Here is a 20,928-nt window from a genome sequence, read left to right as displayed (position 1 = left end):
TAGCACCACAAAAGAAAAAGAAAAGAAAAAGCACATCACATCCAATTATGTAGGACATAGCTAAGGAAATTTTTTAAGAACTTAAAGCACACCAGGCATGGTGACGCACGCTTGTAATCCCAGCGTTTGGGAGGCTGAGACAGGAGGATCGTCCTTCATGAATAGCCTCAGCTACTTAGCGAGGCCCTTTACAACTCAGTGAGACTCTGTTTCAAAATAAAGAATAAAAAGCCGGGCATGGCGGCACATGCTTGTAATACCAGCATTTGGGAGGCTGAGACAGGAGGATCGCAGTTCGAGGACAGCCTCAGCTACTTAGTGAGGACCTCTGCAACTCAGTGAGACCCTGTTTCAAAATAAAGAATAAAAATAGGGCTGAAGGTATAGCTTGGAGGTAGAATGCCCCTGGGTTCCATCTCTAGTACCTCCACAAAAATAAAATAAAATAAAGAATAACGCTGGGGACTCCCACGGGTGCCCCCGCAGACCCTCCTGCGTGAGCTCTGGACCCAGTTCCCCCAGCAGACAGGCTTTGAGCCCCTACTGTGCGCCAGGCACCCTTCCACCCTAAGGGGCTGCCGTCCTGCCAGCCACACCAGACCCAGCAGCCTGCGAGCCCAGGTGGAGGAGGGCGCAGGGACCGGGCTAAACAGGGGCGGGGGGCGCGCCCCTTCAAGTGTGCTCGGTTGAGGACTGGCGCCGTCTTTGCTTTATGTGGTCATTTCAGCACTAGCCAGAGACATAAGAGATTTATTTAGGAAAGTAAGAAACACACATTCAAGGGAGAATGCAGCGTATCTCAAGAGAGTCTACCTCCATGCTACACCCCCGGACCTTTTTTTTTTTTTTTTTTTTTTTTTTTTTTGCGGGTCTAAGGATGGAACCCAGGGGCATTCGACCTCCGAGCTACACCCCCTGCCCTATTTTTTCTTCTTTATTTTGAAACAAGATCTCATTGAGTTGCAGAGGGCCTCACTAAGTAGCAGAGGCTGTCCGCGAACCGCGATCCTCCAGTCTCAGCCTCCCGAATGCTGGGATGACAAGCGTGCGCCACCGTGCCCGGCACCCCCAGACTTTTTTATCGTTGTGTTTTGAAACAAGTTCTCCCTAGGTTGCCGAGAGAGTGTCGCGCTATTGCTGAGGCTGTCCTTGAACCCGCGATCCTCCGGACTGTCTCCCGAGGACTGGGATGAGGGACCCGGGCCACCACAGCCGGCTTGGAGCACGAGGCTTGTGAACCAGGCCTTGAGAGAATGGCGAGATTTCAATGGCTAAAAGCAGAAGGCTCGGTGTTCTGAAGAAAGAAGCCCAGAGGTGTGAACAGGCAGAGAGCAGGCCGCCCAGGATTCAGGAAACCCACCTCCCTGCAGCAGGAGTGGGAAGCTCAGCGCCAAGGCACGTCAGAGAGGAGCTCCTGGCATGGCAGCAGGGGTCAGGGGCGGTGGATGGTGCAGCAGGAAGCGGTTGCTCTGGTCTTCCTGGGGTCACGGGAGGGGGGGGCCGGCAGGAAGAGATGGAATAATGGTTGGGATGGCCCAAACTTGGCGTCATCAGTGAAGAGGAGGTGCCGGGGGTCCTCAGGGCAGAAGAGGAAAGCGGTCTGCCTGCCTCAGTGTCATGTCCCCAGTACCTGTCACCCAGGGATCTGTGCTCCCCATAACTCCTTAAAGACCCCTGTCCATGGGAAGTCAGCGTTTCCTGAGCTAAGGGACAGGCCGTGCGCACCCCTCATAGAAATGGTCTCTCTCAACCCCAGCTCCCAGCCGTCCCGGGGCCCCATCGCTCAGCAGGGTCCAGATCAAGTCCTGCCACCACCCGCTGCCTGCCCGGCCAGCCCTGGGGCACGCTGCTGCGAAGTCTTGCCACACCTGTAACCTCAGTATTTGGAAGGCTGAGACAGGAGGATGGTCGGTCTAAGGACTGCCTTAGCGATTTAGCAAGACCTTCAGCAACTTGGCCTGACCCTGTTTCAAAATAAAAAAAAATTTTTAAAGGGCTGGGATCTAGCTCAGAGGCAGAACGCCCCCAGGTTCAATCAATCAATCAGAAAAATGAAAACTCAGCCGGGCGTGGTGCCGCACGCTTGTAATCCCTGCGCTTGGGAGGCTGAGACAGGAGGATCACACGGGTTCGAAGCCAGCCTCAGCTACTGAGTGAGGCTCTCAGCAACTTAGCGAGACCCCGTTTCCAAATAAAATATAAAAAAGTCTGGGAGTATAGCCCAGAGGGAGAAAGCCTCTGGGTTCCACCCCCAGTACCACCAAAAAAAAAAAAAAAGGAAAAAGAAAAATGAAAACTCAAAGGGCGTGGTTTTCTTGTTTTCGTAGGCTCCGCCGTCATGACTTGGGGTTCTTGATCTTTAGCAGACCGGATGATATTGTTTAGATCTTCCTCGCCTGGGGGCTCCGCCACGCCCCCCGATCACACATCCGTTCGCTCACCTGTACAGCAAATACTGCGCCTGGTTTGTGCCAGGCGCCGCCGTCCAGGCTTCCAGAGCCTTTACTCTCACCCGACCTTTAGCCCCACGGGGAGAGCCCGCCCCTGCGGGCCGCGGGGGTCCTGGGGGCGCTGCCCGGGTCCAGGTCCCGCCACCCGGGAGCGCGGAGCAGAGCCCGCTCTGCGGGCCGGGGCGGGCCGCCGGGCGGCTTGGCCTCCCCGCCTGGCTGCGCCTCGGGAACACAGGGGTCTGGGAGGGAGGCGGGGCGGGGCAGGGGCGGGGCCAGCCGGTGGGCGTGGCCGCCGCCGGGGGACCGGGTGGGCGTGGCCGGTGGGCGTGGCCGCCGCCGGGCGGGACCTGGTGGGCGTGGTCGGTGGGCGTGGCCGCCGCCGGGCGGGACCGGGGTGGGCGTGGCCAGTGGGCGTGGCCTGCCGGCGGCTTTTCTACGGCCCCGACCTGCGCCCTCGCGGCGTTCGAGTGGCGGCGCGTCGCGGGAGCGCAGCGATGGGTGAAGGCGCCCGCCGGGCCCGAGCTGGGGTGGGGCGGGGAGGCGGGCGCCGGCCCCGCCGCCTCTGGGCCGCGGTGGGGAGGGGCCGGCCGGCCGCGGCTCCTGCGCCGCAGGCCCCGGGACGCCTCCACACGTGGCCCGCGGGGTCCGGGAGCCCCGGGAGGGGCGCAGGAGGGCCGGCAGGTCAGCGCGGGGCCGGACCTGGCCCGACTAGGCCGGGTCAGCGCGCTGCTGGGCGCCCAGCCTCGGGTCCTCCCTCCGCCGTGTGACCTTGGCCGGGGCGGCACCGCGAGCGGCCGGTTCCCCTCTGAGAAATGAGGGCGAGTGGTCCTGCGCACTGAGGGCGGGAGCCAGCCCCCGCCAGGGCGGGCTCAGAGGAGCCGGCTGCGGTAGCCCCCGGATCTGTGGCTCGCCCCCCACCCCGTCCGCTTGCCCACGACCCAGAAATTGGGGCTGTAAGTTGCCCGGTTCTAGCCAGGCGTGGTGGTGACACACGCCTGTAGGCTAACTTGGGAGGCTGAGACAAGAGGGTTGCAAGTTCGAGGACAGCCTCAACCTAGTGAGACCCTGTTTCAAAACAAATAAAATAGGGTGTATTCATTTTGAGTCACCCCTCCATGCCAGTCTGGTATGGAGCTGTATTTCTATCTTTCTAATAAACTTATTTAAATCTTCAAAAAAAAATAGGGCTAGGAGTATAGCTCAGAGGTAGGATGCCCTTAGGTTCCATTTCCAGTAACACACACACACACACACACACACACACACACACCAAAAAACAAAATAAATTGCCTGGGTCTAAGTAGTGTGATAAAGTCACCAGATAAAGTCATACTCCACCACAAGAACATGAATCTCCCTTTGTTTCTCAAAGTTGGAGAATCCGTGCGCGTGTGTGTGTGCGTGTGTGTGTGTGCGTGTGTGTGTGTGCGTGTGTGTGTGTGCGTGTGTGTGTGTGTGTGGTGGTCTTGTCCTTACTGGGATTGAACCCAGGGATCTTGCCCTAACAGTGCTCTGCCAGTGGCTACACTTCCAGCCTTTTTTTTATTCTTTCTTTTGAAACAGGATCTCACTGAGCTGCAGAGGGCCTCCTTACGCAGCTGAGGCCGGCGGTGAACCTGGGATCCCACTGTCTCAGCCTCCCAAGTGCTGGGGTTACAGGTGTGCTGCCACGCCCGCCCAAGTGCTGGGGTTACAGGTGTGCTGCCACGCCCGGCCGCCGCCGCTGCTTTCTTTGTAGCTCAGGCCGGCCTTGAAATTGCCGTCCTTCTGCCTCAGCCTCCTGAAGAGCTGGGGTTGTAGGCATAAGAAGATACCATGTCCAGTTTCCTCATAACTTTTATTACAGTATATTTATGATAATTGTTCTGCCTTATTGTTAGCTGTTGTTGTTAATCTCTTAACTTTTAAACCTTATTAGAGGCACTTTTAGGGCTCCATACTGCCTGGGTTTCAGGCTTCCTCCAGGGTCTTGCACATCTCTCCACAGTCAAAGGCGGCTTCTGCACTGTACCGCAGGTGGTTGTTGTGGTACTGGGGGTGGAACCCAGGGGCTTTTCTACCTCCGGGCTATACTCCCAGACCTATTTTATACTTTATTTGGAAACAGGGTCTCACTAAGTAAGTTGCTAGAGCCTCACTGAGTAGCTGAGGCTGGCTTCGAAACTGCGTGACCCTCCTGTCTCTGCCTCCCAAGTGCTGGGATTACGAGTGTGCGCCAGAGCCCGGCATGGTGGCGCACGCTTTGTAATCCCAGCGCTTGGGAGGCAGAGACAGGAGGATCGCGCAGGTTCGAAGCCACCCTCTCTGACTTAAGAGACTGTTTCCAAATAAAAATATAAAACAGGTCTGGGAGTGTAGCCCAGAAGTAGAAGGGTTTCCATGAACACCAGTACCACACACACACACACAAAGTATGCGCCACCACGCCCGGCATCACTGCAGTCTTTTGCTTTGCAATACTGGGGACTGAGCCCGGCCTCGCAGATGCTAGCCAAATGCTCTACCAAGCTATACTCCAACCCTTTTTATTTTTTTATTTATATTTTTGGTACTAGGGATGGAACCTAGTGTACATCCAAGCTACACACCCTCAGCCCTTCTATAAGTTCTTGTTTTGAAAGGGTCCCGATAGGTTGCTGAGAGTCCTGCTACGCTGCTCAGGCCAGTCTCGAACCTGTGATCCTCCTGCCTCAGCCTCCCAAACACTGGAATTACAGGCGTGCACCACCTAGCTTACTTTTTTATTTTGCAACAGAGTCTTGCTAAGTTGCTGAGGGTGTCACTAAACTGCCGGGGTGGCCCTGAGCCTGTAATCCTCCTGTCTCCATCTCCCAGTAGCTTCCAGGTAGGATTACAGGTATGTGCCACCGGGCCCTGACTTTACTCCAGAGTCATAGAAAACTGGCACTCCAGACAATTCAGGAACTGGCCCAAATCCACGACCAGCAGTCGGTGGGGGCCAGGCCAGCTCTCCCCTTTGGGGTCCGCCCACTGCAGATGGCGCAGGTCGTGGGAAGCCCTCACCATGGCCCTGGCTACCCTTGTCTTCTGGGGGGGGGGTGCTGGGTATGCACCAGGGCAGAGGTGTCTGGTGCCAGCTCCCCAGGCACACTGGGGCGTAGATGAAGAGCCCAGGAAGTGCTGGCTTCTGGAGTAGTCCAGAAGGGAGCAATGACTCTGTTTTGCAGGACTCCTCTCAGAGCTGAGGCTGGCCGTGCCCTGGGGCCACATTGCCGCCAAAGCCTGGGGCTCCCTGCACGGCCCCCCAGTTCTCTGCCTGCACGGCTGGCTGGACAACGCCAACTCCTTTGACAGACTCATCCCTCTTCTCCCTCAAGGTGGGCTGGGGCAAATGGGCCACAGAGGGGCGGCTGTGGGGTGCCGGGAGTTGCTGGCTGACGCCGGGCTGCCCCTCCCTCTCTGGCTCAGACTTCTATTACGTGGTCATGGACTTCGGGGGCCACGGGCTCTCCTCGCATTACAGCCCAGGATTCCCGTATTACCACCAGAACTTTGTGAGTGAGGTCCGAAGAGTCGCGGCAGGTGAGCGAGAGGAGAGGCGGAGTGTGAGCAGAGTGTGAGTGTGGCCCGTGACCTGGCCCGGGCCCTGGGTCGCTGGAGCAGGGTGTGGGGTACGGGGAGCCCCCTGGGCCTGGGACGGGCCGTGGCTCTGGCTCCAGTCCGTCCACAAGTCTCAGGTCGTTTGGGGAAGTTGGCAAGGGCTCTAAGAAGAGCTTGCTTCCTCCAGTGGAGTCCCCCCTGCAGTGGAGCTGGGGCCCCCTAAACTGGCTGGGGCACCTAAGGGGCTGGGGAAGGATTTCTCCAGCCTGGGGCCTGCAGGGAAAGAGGGCAGGCAGAGACGTGCACCTCCAGACCTTCTGACCACCTGTGTTTTCAGCCTTGAAATGGAATCGTTTTTCCCTCCTGGGCCACAGCTTTGGTGAGTGTACCCTGGCCACGACCTGCTGGGCATCCTCGATGGGGCTGTGAGGGACGAAGAGGAGTTGGCACACTGATTCCTGCCCTGTACTTCTCAGAGCCCCTGGCCTGGCTTACACATTGACCCTTGGCCTCTGCCCTCTGGCCTCAGAGACACTCGGCCTGAGTGGCCTCGTGGGTGCTCATATCTATGGGCCACGGGGGACCCTGGGTTTGAGATGCAGAACCCACCCCATGCCCTGGGCAGAGGAGCCGGGCCCAGCGGCAAGGGGATGGCTGCCAACTGTTCTGACCTCTCCTCTTTGTCTTCAGGTGGCACCGTGGGCGGCATGGTGAGTCCATGGCGTTGCTGTGCGGCCCCGGGAGGTGTGGGGGCATGGAGGAGACAGGGAGGCCTGGAAGGGAAGGCCTCCCACCCGATGTCAGCAGCCCAGTCCCCTTAGCTGGTGGCAGCTTGCTGTCTACACCCCCGGCGCCCTGCGATCGATCGCAGTGATAGTTATTACCATGAGGACTTGGGTGGAGATTCCGGGTAGAGTTCGCCATTCCCGCCTCCCCATCCCCAGCACACAGGGTCCCGGAGTCTCCAGGGTCCCGAGCGGGGTGCGGGGTGCAGGCCCGGGCCCCGGGGAGGGGCCTGCAGGGAGAGGTGTTCTGCTCTGGCCTCCGGGTCGGCCCCTTTCTCCAGCCTGACACCCGCCTCAGGAAGTCCTGGCTGGGAAGAGCCAGCCCTGGCCTCGTCCCTTCCGCTAATTCTTCCCTCTGTGTCCCATCCTAGTTTTCCTGTATCTTCCCTGAGATGGTGGACAAACTTATCTTACTGGATGCAACGCCATTTGTCCTGGATGTTAATGTAAGAAGAGGGCTCTTGCTGGGTGTGGTGGCACAGGCTTGTAATCCCAGTACTTGGGAGGCCCAGATAAGAGGTTTGTAGGTTTGCAGGCATGGTGGCACACACTTGTAATCCCAGTGTTTGGGAGGCTGAGACAGGAGGATCGCACAGGTTCAAAGCCAGCCTCAGCTACTTAGTGAGGCTCTCAGCAACTTAGTGAGACCCTGTTTCCAAATAAAGTATAAAATAGGTCTGGGAGTATAGTCTGGAGGTAGAAAAGCCCCTGGGTTCCACCCCCAGTACCACACACACAAAAAAAGAGGATTGCAGGTTTAAGGCCAGCCTCAGCTATTTAGCAAGACCCTCAGAAACCTAGCAAGACCCTGTTTCAAAATAAAAAGGGAGCCGGGCATGGTGGCGCAGACTTGTAATCCTCACGCTCGGGAGACGGAGACAGGAGGATCGCGCAGGTTCGAAGCCAGCCTCACTTGCTTAAGAGACCCTGTTTCCAAATAAAATATAAAATAGGTCTGGGAGTGTAGCCCGGAGGCAGAAGGGTTCCATTCCCCAGTACCACCAAAAAAATTTTTAAAAATAAGAAGGAAGTATAGCTAGGAGGTAGAACTCCCCTGGGCTCAATCCCCAGTACTATAAAAGAGAGAGAGAGAACGAGAGAGAGAGAGATTTTTTTGCATGGTGACACGGAGCCCCAGGTGGAACCAGTGCCCTCAAGCGGCTCATGACTTGAGACTCTCATATGCCTTTGCAAAGCCCCTGGAGGTGCCCTCCCTGCTCCATCTCTGCCGGCGGGCACAGGACGGGATGTGTGGGAGCAGGGCGCCCCTCGCTGCACCCTGCCCACCCAGCCACTGATGATCTCTAGGATATGGAGCACATGCTGACGTACCGGCGGCGAGCCCTAGAGAACACGCTGGAGCTGGAGGCCTCCCAGAAGCCCCCGCGCGTGGCCAGCCCCCAGGAGATGCTGCAGGGGTGGGTGCTAGGAAGGGCCAGGAGGCGGGCACCGGACCCTCAGGGACCGGGAGACTCTCCCTCCTGCCCACCCGCCCCGTCCCTGTGGTCACCCTGGGCTCCAGCTTCCTGCAGCCCTTGGGTGCCCAGCGGGGACATCTGCCTTCCTCTGTTCCCGCTCCTCACGGGCGCCTGGCCTTGGCTCCACCACGCTACCCCCGCCTCCTGCTTCCCTTCCTCTCCCCCAGGACACCTGTCTCCTCCTCCTCCTCTTCCCTCTGGCCTCCTGTCTGCGCTCTGCTCCGATCCTGCAGCCCCCCTGCTTGGAGCCCCCAGCGGGCTGGTTTCCTCTGGAAGCCCGGCTGACTCCCCTCCGCCCTGGGGGTGACTGCACTGTCCTACGAAAGCCCACCCCGCTGCAAGTCCACCACCTGGGCGGGGCTCAGCCCTTTGTCTACCCGCATGTCCCGCTCGGGCAGTGGCACAAGTGCTGGACGCCTGGAAGAGTGAAACGTATGCACGCACGCACGTGTGAGAATGCACAGGCCCCCGCACACCGCCCTGTGAATGTGCCATCGAGCCGGGTGCTTGGGAGGCTGAGGCAGGAGGAGCACAGGTTGAAGGCCAGCCACAGCAACGTAGAGAGACCCTCCGGAACTAACCCAGACCGTTTCAAAATAAAAACTAAAACAGGGCTGGGGTGCAGCCTGGAGGTAGCCGCCCCGCGCAGGCCGCCGCAGCCTGCCTGGCTCCCTTGCACCTTCCAGTCCTCCCACCCGAGCCCCGGGAGGCGTCCAGCATCTTCTGTCTCTCCAGGTTCATGAAGAACAACACCCACGTGGGCAAGGAGTGTGCGGAGCTCCTCCTTCAGCGCGGGGCCACCCAGACGGCCGCAGGTAGGACTCCCTGCCCGAGGCCGAGGGGGCAGTGTGGGGTCTGGCGTGGCTCACACACCACACCTCGTCTCACCCCGGCCTCAGGCTTGTCTGAGAGCAGGAGAGGCCCACCCTGTGGGCAGGTGGACCCGGTGAGCTGGCTGCTGTCCGGCCAGGCCCTGCTGGGCCTCCGGAGGCTCCAAGGACGCCCTTGGAGAATGATTTAAGGAGGTTTCCTTTTTTCTTTTCTTTCTTTTTTCTCTTTGCAGTACTGGGAATGGAACCCAGAGGCATTCTACCTCTGAGCTACACCCCCAGCCCTATTTTTAATTCTTTATTTTGAAACAGGGTCTGAGTCACAAAGGGCCTCACTCAGTAGCTGAGGCTGTCCGCGAACCAACATTCTCCTGTCTCAGCCTCCCGAATGCTGGGGTGACAAGCGTGCGCCAGCACACCCGGCTCACACCTGGCTTTTATCACTTTACTTTATTCTTTTTTTTTTTTTAATTTAGTGCTACTGAGGATGGAACCCAGGATCTCTGGGCTATACCCCAGACCTATTTTATTTTTTATTTGGAAATAGGATCTTGCTAAATTGATGAGACCCTAAGTTGCCAGGTTGCTGAGGCTGGCTGTGAACCTGTGATTCGCCTGCTTTGGCCTCCCAGCTGCTGGGACTACAAGCGTGCACCACCATGCCCAGCTCTTATTTTTTATTTTGAAACAGGGTGTCGCTAAGCTGTTGAGGGCTTCCCTAAATTGCGGAGGCTGGCCGGGAGCCAGCAGTTCTCCTATTTGAGCCTCCCAAGTACTGGGATTATACCGGGATTAAGTACGCCACAACACCTGGCTTGAAAACCTCTCTAGCTGGGAGTGGTGGCACATGCTTGTAATCTCAGCATTTGGGAGGCGGAGACAGGAGGATTCTGGTTCGAGGGCCTGTTTCAAAATAAAGAATAAAAATTAGGGCTGGGGGAATAGCTCCGAGGTAGAATGCCCCTGGGTTCCAGCCCCAGTGCCATAATAAATAAAAAATAAAATACAGCCGTGCATAGGCCGGGCGTGGTGGCGCACGCTTGTAATCCCCGCGCTTGGGAGGCAGAGACAGGAAGATCGTGCTGGCTTAAGAGACTCTGTTTCCACATAAAATTGTTAAAAAATAGGTCTGGGAGTGTAGCCCGTGGTAGTGTAGCCCGGAGGTAGAAGGGCTTCTAGGAACCCCAGTACCACCAAAAAAAAAAAAAAAAAATCAGCCGTGCGTGGTGGCACACGCTTGTAATCCCCGCACTTGGGAGACGGAGACAGGAGGATCGCACAGGTTCGAAGCCAGCCATGGTGGCTTAAGAGACCCTGTCTCCAAATAAAAAAAAAAAAGTATAAAAAAAATAGGTCTGGGAGTGTAGCCCGGAGGTAGAAGTGTTTCCAGGAACCCCAGTACCACCCAAAAAAAAAAAAAAAAAAAAAATATATATATATATATATATATTTATATATATATATTAAAATAAAACAAAATACATACGTACATACATACATACACACACACATTAATAATAAAAATAAAAAGGGCTGAGGGTGTAGCTCAGACGTAGAAGCCCCTGGAGTCAACCCCCAGCACCAAACAAACAAAAGAATAGGTAAGTGGAGCGTTTGGGCCTGGGTTTGTGACCTGTGGCATCTCATTCTACCCCTGCACCTTTATCTCCCCTCCCTGCAAACGTGTCATGGAGGGAGGATGGGCCCAGGCTTCCCGGCGTGCCCCGCGCAGAGGCTAGCCAGAGGTGCAGAACTGGGCTAATCCAGAATGAGATGCTCTCAGCCAATCCTGGCAATCCCATTAGGCCTGGGTCACAAGGAAGACACTGGCTGGTGCTGCAGGGACACGGGGTGAGCGCAGGTGTGCAGGTGGCCGCGCCCCTCCGCAGCAGCCAGTGCCCTTTGGGACCCAGCATTAACCTAAGAAGACTGAACCCAGACCCACTCACCCTCCCTGGGGTGGGTGACTTTGGGGTGTTGCAGGCTCCTCCCGAATCCTCCCGCTTGCCCCAGAGCCCACATTTCATTCTGATGCCTGCAGAGGCCTGGGCTCTCCTCCGTCTCTGGTCCAAGCTCATCCCTCTGGAGTCTATGCTCAGCCACAGAAACTGACTTCACGACAGTAACCCAGGGCCAGAAATCCAAGACTCACGTGTGGGCAGGGGCTGCCTCCCCCTGAGAGCAGAGGAGGACATGGCGGTGGCTGGTGAAGGGAGTCAGGTAGGAAGAGGTTGAAACGGTCCTCTTCCTCCTTCCTTTGCAGTGCTGGGGATCTGAACCCAGGTACTCTTTCAAGGAATTATATCCCCAATCCCTTATGGTCCCTTGTTCTGTTTTTTTTTTTTTTTTTTTTTTTTGGCATGTGTGTGTATATGGTACTGGGGATGGAACCCAGGGGCCTTCTACCTCCGAGCTACACTCCCAGACCTATTTTCTATTTTATTTGGAAACAGGGTGTCATTAAGTTGCTGAGAGCCTCACTAAGTAGCTGAGGCTGGCTTCAAACCTGTGATCCTCCTATCTCAGCTTCCCAAGTACTGGGATTACATGTGTACGTTGCCTGGCTCCCAGTCCCTTTTTATTTTTAGTTTTTAGTTTTTGCAGTACTGGGGATTGGTCCTAGGGGCATTCTACCTCCAAGCTCCACCCCTGTCCTATTTTTTATTCTTTATTTTGAAACAGGGTCTCACTAAGTTGCAGAGGGCCTCACTAAGTAGTAGAGGCTGGCCAAGAACCCACAATCCTCCTGTCTTAGTATTGGATTACAAGTGTGTGCCACCTCGTGCTCAGGTTAGCCAGGTGTGTGTGTGCTGGCTGGAGGGAGAGCCACGAGGTTTGGGCTTTGTCTACATTCTTAGCCAAGTTCAAGCCTCCCAGCTCACATCTCAATACTGGCTTGATGTGATGTGCTGGAAGCGGAGGAACCTAGTTCTGCCCAGGTTCACTAGAGACAGAGGGCCGGACAGTCCGGAGTCGCGTCCGGCCCTAGGAGCCCTGCTGCGGGGATGCTCAGACCCAGTCATAAGGCCAGCGCCACTCCTGTCCAAGTATGACTTCTCTGACTCATTCAGTTCACACAAAACCATTGGGCACAGGAAGAATTTTGGATAGGTTGCCCATATTTAAAATGGTAAGATTTTATATAAAAGTAGAGATTTCTAGTTTCTTTTCTTTTTTTTCAGTACTGGGGATGGAACCCAGGGGCATTCTATCTCCAAGCTATACCCCCAACCCTATTTTTTATTTCTTTTGAAACAGGGTCTCACTGAGTTGCAAAGGGCCTCAGTAAGTAGCTGAGGCTGTCCCTGAACCTCAATCTTTCTGTCTCGGCCTCCCAAGTGCTGGGATTACAAGCGTGCGCCACCACGCCCGGCTCTATATTTTATTTTGAAACAGGGTCTCACTAAGTTGCAGGGGGCCTCGCTAAGTAGCTGAGGTTGGCAGAGAACCTGTGATCCTCATGCTTTAGCCTCCCATGTACTGGGATTACAGGTGTGCTCCATGCCCAGCTAAAATAGAACCCTTTATAAAGTATTCTCACGTCCTCTGAGTGGCTGGAGAGCAAGCCGGCAGGAAGGAAGCGCCCAGAGGGCCCGCCTGGTCCTGCAGGGCAGGAGGCCGCCATCTGTGCAGAGAGGCGGTGGTGAGCGCCAGGGTGCCAGGGCCTCTGCCTCGTGTTCATTAGGCCATTAGGCTGGGGTGGCCTGAGAGCGCAGCAACCAGAAACTCTCCCAGTTACACAGTCCTTGTGAGCACTGAGCCACAAATCCCTGGCTAGAACCTCTCGCAACAATTAAACATCACATTTATCATCTAAGAGCTCCGTAATCTCTAATTAGAGGGAAAACCTAATAATTACAGAAAATAGCTTTCCTTAATGTTTCTGTAATTGGTTTCTTTCTCAGAGAGCCACATCTCTACTCAAACATTGGTTTTGCAGCAGAGAGGCCTGACCTCCCCTGCCCCTCCTGAGCATTCCCCCAGGCTTGATGGCGTTTCCAAAGGGGATAGGCAGAGACGCCAGCCTCATCATGGTTTTGCTTTGTTGAAACTGAGGATTACTTGTTTAGAGCAGGTGCTGAAGTGCGTGGTTTAGGAGTCACGGGAACAGAGAACTTCAGGCTCATCCTTCGCCATCCATCTCGTTCGTCACCTGCCAGTCAGCCTCTGTCTTGAGCTTTTGCACATTTGTCTCAGCCCACTGCTGTTGCTATGACAAAATACCTGAGACCAGGTGATTTATTTAGGGACCAGGCCAGGTACTGTGGTGCACGCCTGTAATCCCAGTACTTTGGAGGCTAACATAGGAGGATCGCAGTCTCAAGGCCAGCTCAGCAACCTAGCAGCCAGGTCCTGTTTTAAAATAAAAAGGGAGCCGGGCGTGGTGGTGCACGCTTGTAATCCCCGCACTTGGGAGGCGGAGACGGGAGGATCGCAGTTCTCTGACAGCCTTAGCTACTTAGGCCCTCCGCAACTTAGTGAGACCCCATTTCAAATTAAAAAGAATAAAAAGTAGGGCTGGGGGTGTAGCTCAGGTCGAATACCACTGGGTTCTATGCCCAGAACCGCAGAAAAATAAATAAATAAAAAAGGGGCCTGGCGTGGTGGCGCACGCTTGTAATGCCAGCATTCGGGAGACTGAGATAGGAAGATTGCAGTTCACAGACGGCCTCAGCTACTACTTAGTGAGGCCCTCTGCAACTCAATGAGACCCGGTTACAAAATAAAGAATAAGAGAATAGGGTTGGGGGTGTAGCTCAGAGGTAGAATGCCCCTGGGTTCCATCCCTAGTACCCCAAATATATATATTAAAAAGGGCCAGGGTATAGCTCAGAGGTGGAGCACTGGGCTGGCATGGGTGAGACCCTGGGTTCCATCTCTAGCACTGAAAATAAAAGAGAGAAGGAAGAGACGAGGGAAGGCCGCGCGTGGCGGCTGAGAGCCCACGCTCAGCACAAGCGCGGGTCCATTCAGAAGGGCAGAAACCTAGGACAGCCACCAGTGCCGGTCACGTGTGAAGCTGGGATCGGGCTCCTGGCATGTAGGCATAGCTGACGACGTGGCAGCCCTTCCTGGCTCTGCCCAGGTAAAGCAAGCAGATGTGGGTCTGCACCTTACTCTCCTCTATACTCTGACCCCTATTTTATTTTTATTTTTATTTTTTGTTTTTGGTGGTACCGGGGTTCCTGAAAGCCCTTCTACCTCCGGGCTTCACTCCCAGACCTATTTTATACTTTATGTGGAAACAGGGTCTCTTAAGCGCGCGCGGCTGGCTTCGAACCTGCGCGATCCTCCTGGCTCCGTCTCCCAAGCGTGGGGATTACAAGCGTGCGCCACCACGCCTGGCTTATTTTTACTTTGAAATAGAGTCTTAGCTGGGTGTGGTGCCTGTAATCCCAGGACTCAGGAGGCTGAGACAGGAGGACCGCGGGTGAAGAAGCCGGCCTCAGCAACTTTGTGAGACCTTGTTTCCAAATAATAAATAGAATAGGGCTGAGGGCGTCTGTCTGTCTGTCTGTCTGTCTGTCTGTCTGTCTCTCTCTCTCTCTCTCTCTCTCTCTCACACACACACACACACACACACACACATACACACACAAACACGGAAGAAAAGAACTGCATGATGCAGCTGGGCTTGCCCTCACCCCGTCGTGTGGCTCCTGCGGGGCCAGCCTCCCGTGGGTGTCACTGCTCTGTGAGCAGATGGCCATGTCCAGCCCGGCTCCAGTGAAGATGGCAGGGGCCTCACCAGCCCCGGTGGGAGCCATGACTCTGCTTGGGCAGGCCGCGTCCCCAGGGGGCCCGGGAGCCCCCACCCCGGGGCACTGAGGCCGCCCGCTTTGTGCTCTCTGTAGGTCTGAAGCTGAACAGGGACCGGAGGATCACCTGGGTGAGTGCTGCCCTCTTCCCGGTCTGCCTGCTGCTCTTGTTTCTTAAAAGTTGTTTCTAAATGTGTGTGTGTGTTAAGTAAAAGCAAAACTGACGTGTGTATGGCACTGGGGATTGAACTCGGGCCATTCCACCTCTGAGCTCCACCCTAGCCCTACTTCATTTTTTAATTTTCCGACAGAGTCTGAGTTGCCGAGGGCCTTGATAAGTTGCTGAGTCTGGCCTCAAACCTGGATCCTCCTGTCTCGGTCGGCCAAGTGCTGGAGTCGCAGGCGTGCGCCACCACGCCTGGCTCAAAAGATTTTTCAGTGAAGCTCAAAAAGAGGCAAAATTTCCAGGCACAGTGGTGTGCACCTGCGATCTGGGCTGAGATCCGCAGGGAGGCCCCGCTTCAGAGGGGTGTGTGTGTGTGTTCTGGGGATTGAGCCCAGGACCATTCCACCTCTGAGATACAACCCCAGTCCTATCTTATCCTTTATTTTTAAACAGTCTCACTGAATTTTGGAGAGTTGCTGAGGTTGGCCACAAACCTGTGATCTTTCTGTCTCAGCCTCCTAAGTACTGGGATTATAAGTGTGTGCCACCAACACATCTTGAAAATAAAACTTTTTTTCTTCTTTTTTTTTGGTGGTACTGGGGTTCCTGGAAGCCCTTCTACCTCCGGGATACACTCCCAGACCCATTTTATACTTTTTATTTGGAAACAGGGTCTCTTAAGCCAGCGAGGCTGGCTCCGAACCAGCGTGATCCTTCTGTCTCCGCCTCCCAAGCGTGGGGATTACAAGCGTGCGCCACCACGCCCGGCAAAATAAAACTTTTTATTTTTTTGGTTCTGAGGGTTAAACCCAGGGACATTCTACCTCTAGGGTATACCCCCAGCCCTATTTTATTTTTTGTTTGGAAAAAGTGTCTCACAAAGCTGCTGAGAGCCTAAGTTGCCAGGCTTTGAACCTGTGATCCTCCTGTTTCTGTCTCTCAAGTACTGGCATTACAGGTATGTCCTACCATGCCTAGTGAAAAAGATTTGCCAAGGGCTGGGCACAATGTAGCTTGGAGGTGGAATGCCCTTGGGCTCACTCCCAGGGGTGAGAACAGCACTGTCCTTGAAGAGGGCTGGGAGCCAGCTGCAGGAGGGGCTGGTGGAACTCTTGTTCTGGGTCCAGGCCACACCCAGTGGAGGCTGACAATCCAGTGTGGACTCTGCTAGAAGTTATACCTGAATTATTTTAACAAGTAGGCCAGCTGGGCGTGCTGGATGGCCTGTTTCAAAATAAAAAATAAAGCCGTGCTTGGTGGCGCACACTTGTAATCCCAGTACTTGGGAGGCTGAGACAGGAGGATCGCAGATTTGTGGCCAGGCTCAGCTACTTAATAAGGCCCTCTGCAACTTAGTGAGACCCTGTTTCAAAATAAAGGATAGGCCGGGTGTGGTGGCGCACGCTTGTAATCCCAGCATTTTGGAGGCTGAGACTGGAGGATTGCGGTTTGCGGACAGCCTCAGCTACTTAGTGAGGGCCTTCACAACTTAGTGAAACCCTGTTTCAAAATAAAGAATAAAAAATTGGGCAGGGGGTATAGCTTGGAGGTCAAATGCCTCTGGGTTCCATCCCCAGACCTACAAACAAACAAACAAACAAGCAAACAAACGGATAAAAAATAGGGCTGGGGATGTAGCTCGGAGGTAGAATGTCCCTGAATTCCATCCCTAGTACTGAGAAAAACAAAACCAAAAGGTCTCAGGGTACAGCTCAGGAGGTAGAATGCCCCTGGATTCAACCCCCAGTGCCACACACACACACACACACACACACACACACACACACAGAGCCAGGCAGTGACACTAGAAGGAGAAGTTGAGAAAGAGACAGGAAATCTCAGAAAGGGAGCGGGAGCCTGTGTGTGGCTGACTCCGACCACGAGGTCTTCACATGTGCGGCCACAGTGGGTGGAGATGGTTGGTTCCCTCTATCCCTGCCCTGCAGACCAGCCTAAGATTAGGCCAGAGGCGGGCCCTGCAGCCCCGGGGCCCAGTCCTGGCCAAAAAGGAGTGTTGGCCTGAGGCCCAGAGGCCGAGACCCCGCGTCCCCCTCAGCTAGCGTCCTGGCGCCACCTCCTGCCAGCTGTGACCACATTCCAAGCTCCAGGGGTGATGTGGGGACCCCACTGTGGGGAAAGATGGGAACATTTTAGTTTTTAGTCTGAGGAGCAGGAGTGGCTGGGAGAGCTCTAGGGCAGAACAGGGGCCCAGAAGCTTTTGTGGCTCTGACCAGATGGTGCTCACGTGTGTGTGTGTGTGTGTGTGTGTGTGTGTGTGTGTGTGTGTGTTACTCGGGATGGAACCCAGGGTTTTGTGAATGCTACACAAACACTGCCATGCTGAGTGAAACCTCAGCACCCAGAGGAATTTTGTAATCATCACAGTGGTGTAGGAGTATTGATTGTGACTTGGACTCGGTTCGTGTGGGAGCTTTCGTGAACTAATCCAACACACACTTCTCTGTCAGTAGGAACAGTTAATTCTGAGAGCGCTGCCCTGAGAGTTCTCAGACTAGAGTCTAGTCCAATGGAAATAGAATAGGTCTCACCAAGGTGAAACTGAGTCTCATATAACGCAACATTTTCTAGAAGTCTTATTAACAAGTAAAAGCAAGCTGGGTGTGGTGGCAGACGCCTCCCATCTCTAATTGGGAGGCTGAGGCAGGATTGAAGGTTAAAGGCCAGCCTCAACAATTTAGCAAGACCCTCAGCAATTTATTAAGACCACTTTATTAAAAAAAATTTTTTTTTGTGGGTCTGGGGATGGAATCCAGGGGCATTCTACCCTCAAGCTACACCCCCTGCCCTAATTTTTTTTGGTGGGGTGGTTCTGGGAGTGGAACCCAGGGGCTTTTCAACCTCTGGGCTATACTCCCAGATCTATTTTATACTTTACTTTGAAACAGGCTCTCACTAAGTTACTGAGAGCCTCACTAAGTAGCTGAGGCTGGCTTTGAACCCGTGCGATCCTCCTGTCTCAGCCTCCCAAGCACTGGGATTACATGCATGGGCCACCACGCCTAGCATAAATTTTATTCTTTATTTTGAAACAGGGTCTCACTAAGTTGAGGAGGGCTTCACTACGTAGCTGAGGCTGTCTGCAAACTGTGATCCTCTTGTCTCAGCCTCCCAAATGCTGGGATTACAAGCGTTTGCCACCACGCCCAGCTGTGAGACTGCTTTAAAAAATAAAAAGGGCTGGGGGTATAGCTCAGAGGTATATGCCCCTAGGTCCAATCCCTAGTACAAAAACAAAACCAAACCAAACAGATGAAATAAAACAGGGCTCGCACATACCGCGCAAACTCTATGCCATCGAGCAATGCCCTCAGACCAATTGTATTTTTTTGTTTTTGGTACCTGGGATTGAACCCGGGGGCACTGTACCTACCTCCTAGCTACACTTCCAGTCTTCTCTTGAAACAAGGTCTAGCTAAGTTGCTGAGGGCCTCACTAATGGTTGAGGCTGGCCTCAAACCTGCTGATCCTCCTGTTTCAACTGCCAGGCCCCTGCCACCAAACCCAGCCCAAGTGTAATACTTAACTCAGTATACCCAAGATGTTATCATCTGAAGGCGTGATCAAGTTGGTTACAGTTTTTCCTGTCTTCCAAACCCAGCATGCATGTAAACCCAGAGCCTCCACCCTGCCCCTCCTCAGTAGCCGAGTGGCGGTGCAGGGCAGTGCAGACCTAGACGTGCCCCGCAGTGGTGGCGGAGGCCGGCCACGGCGGGCTCCTGCGCCGGGCCCCAGCAAACTGCTCAGGAAGCCTCGTGGGGGCAGGTGGCTCAGCCCCGGGGGAGGCGAGCCCGTCCCTGGCAAAGCTGGAGGCCTGCCGGAGGCAGCGGCGCGGTAAGGGCGGCCTCACCTGGGCCCCGGCTTGCGGTGCCCGTGGTGAGGGCTCCCACGCTCTCTCCGCAGCCTCAGCACAGCTTCGACTTCGTCAGCAAGGAGATGTTTGTGCACTTCATCCGAGAGCTGCAGGCCCGGGTCCTGCTCATCAAGTAAGTGCGCGGAGGCTAGGCGTGGCGCCCGGGCTGCGGGGACCCAGGCTGCCTGCGATGGAGTGAAAGCGTGCTGCGCATGCGCACGGCGGAACTGCTCAGCGCCCGGGCCTCCCTGAAGCTCCCAGCGGTCCGGGAATGGAACCCAGGGGCATTCTGCCTCAGAGCTACTATTCCCCAGCCCTATCTGTTAGTTTACATTTGGAATCTGTGAGGCTTGCTGACCTCACTGAGTTGCCGAGGCTGGCTTCGAACCTCGGCTCCTGTTTCAGCCTTAAAGGCGCTGGGATCACAGGCGCGCACCATACACCCAGCTGCCAGGCACTTCTGACCCGTTTCAACTTGCCATGGGGTTACTGGGACATAACCCCATCGGAAATCCTAAATCTATGAACCATGAAAGTGCACTTCCCAATGGAAGGGCAGTGTGGTGGGTAGACCAGCTCAGAGTGAAGACAGCCTGGCCCAGGCTGCCCCATAAGGCCCGACCCTGGGAGTTATGCCTGGACCTGCCGGGCGGCTGGGCTGAGACGGCTCTGGGTGGCTGGACTCGGGAAAGTTGGCGGGTGGCGTCTGGCCTGGGACCTGGGTGCAGCTGGAGCCTGCCTCCCCTTCGCTTCCCAGAGCAACACAGGGGTACTACGACGTGAGGCGGGAGAATGACACCAACAAGGAGCCCGTGGTCTTCATGGTCAACGCTTTGAAATCTGTCCTGAAAGAGGTACCGCGGAGGCTCAGGCGGCCATGTCGGGGTCCCAGGAGCCCGCTCCCTAGAAGCTGGGGTCACATGTAATCAGAGTAATCACGGGTAAAGCAGAGGCCGTTGGTTGGCAGGATCTTTTATTGGCCTTGATTGCCGCAGGGCGGGGCTGTGACCTCAGACCCTGCCTGGGTCCCAGGGAATGCCTGACACCAGGGTCACCAGTGTCACTACTGCTCAGCAGCACTTGAGCCTGGGGCCCCTGTACTATTTTTGGGGTAACTACAAAAGGGAACCCTTGAGCCAGGCACATGCTTGTAATCCCTGAGACAGGAGGATCTCAGGTTCAAAGCCAGCCTCAGCAACTTAGTGAGGCTCTCAGCAACCTAGTGAAACCCTCTTTCAAAATAAAGAATTAAAAATAGGGCTGGAGGTGTAGCTCAGAGGTAGAGTGACCCTGGCTTCAATCCCTAGTAACACACAGAAAAAGAATATTGGACTGGGGGTGTAGCTTGGAGGTAGAATGCCTGTGTTCTACCAAACCTGCACCAAGGAAAGGCGCCCCGCCGTGGCAGGCAGGGCAGAGCCCAGCCTATCATCGTGGCCTGCTCTCCCAGGCGGGAGTCAGCCTCTGCTTGTTCACCCAGCCCCGTCGTCATTAGAACCAGCAGCGATCCTGGCAAGTGGTCTGGGCATCCCATGGTGCTACGGGTGGCTGGCTGGTCCACAGGGGTGGGGAGAGGCCCCGGCGCGGGCTCCTGGGCTCAGCGGGCACCCCTTGCAGCGGCTCACCGCCCCCCGCCCTCCCCAGCGGTTCCAGTTCGTGGAGGTTTCTGGCAATCACTACATCCACATGAACGAGCCCCAGCACGTGGCTGGCTTCATCAGCTCCTTCCTGCAGAGCGAGGGCAGGCTCCCCGCCCGGCTGTAGCCAGGACAGCAGCGGAGCCTCCCGCTCCAGGCGTGCTGGCCACCACTGGACGCCGAGCCCCCGCAATGCCAGGAGGGACAGCAGAAAAGCGAGAGCAGAGTCGAGATCCTGGCTGTTACGTCCGACTTCAAAGGGACAGTCTCTCGATGGGGTGGGGGCTCTCGATGGACACCCAGTTGGGCCAGAGCCCATCCCTGCTGCCAGCCTCGATGGAAGATTAAATGTCCCTGCTTCCTCTGCCTCGCTGCTGTGGCCAGTGCGTTG

At 55.5% G+C, this 20,928-nt stretch overlaps 1 protein-coding gene across 1 annotated transcript; it reads left to right on the top strand.

The window, feature by feature from the left end:
* Positions 1-5,475: 5,475 nt before the first annotated feature.
* On the top strand, positions 5,476-20,664 carry SERHL2 (serine hydrolase like 2; the record flags this gene model as incomplete). Its single annotated transcript, XM_080704768.1, has 12 exons — positions 5,476-5,509; positions 5,639-5,788; positions 5,880-5,993; positions 6,349-6,390; positions 6,702-6,721; positions 7,168-7,242; positions 8,105-8,214; positions 9,010-9,089; positions 14,960-14,994; positions 18,951-19,033; positions 19,658-19,754; positions 20,545-20,664. The coding sequence occupies 12 exons, from the start codon at positions 5,476-5,478 to the stop codon at positions 20,662-20,664; spliced, it is 960 nt and encodes a 319-aa protein (XP_080560894.1).
* Positions 20,665-20,928: the final 264 nt, after the last annotated feature.

The sequence above is a fragment of the Muscardinus avellanarius genome, assembly GCF_963383645.1.
Source record: "Muscardinus avellanarius genome assembly, chromosome: 11".
NCBI classification, from domain to species: Eukaryota; Metazoa; Chordata; class Mammalia; order Rodentia; family Gliridae; genus Muscardinus; species Muscardinus avellanarius.
Note: the sequence above shows the minus strand (reverse complement) of the source record. Positions and strands in the feature narration are given on the sequence as shown.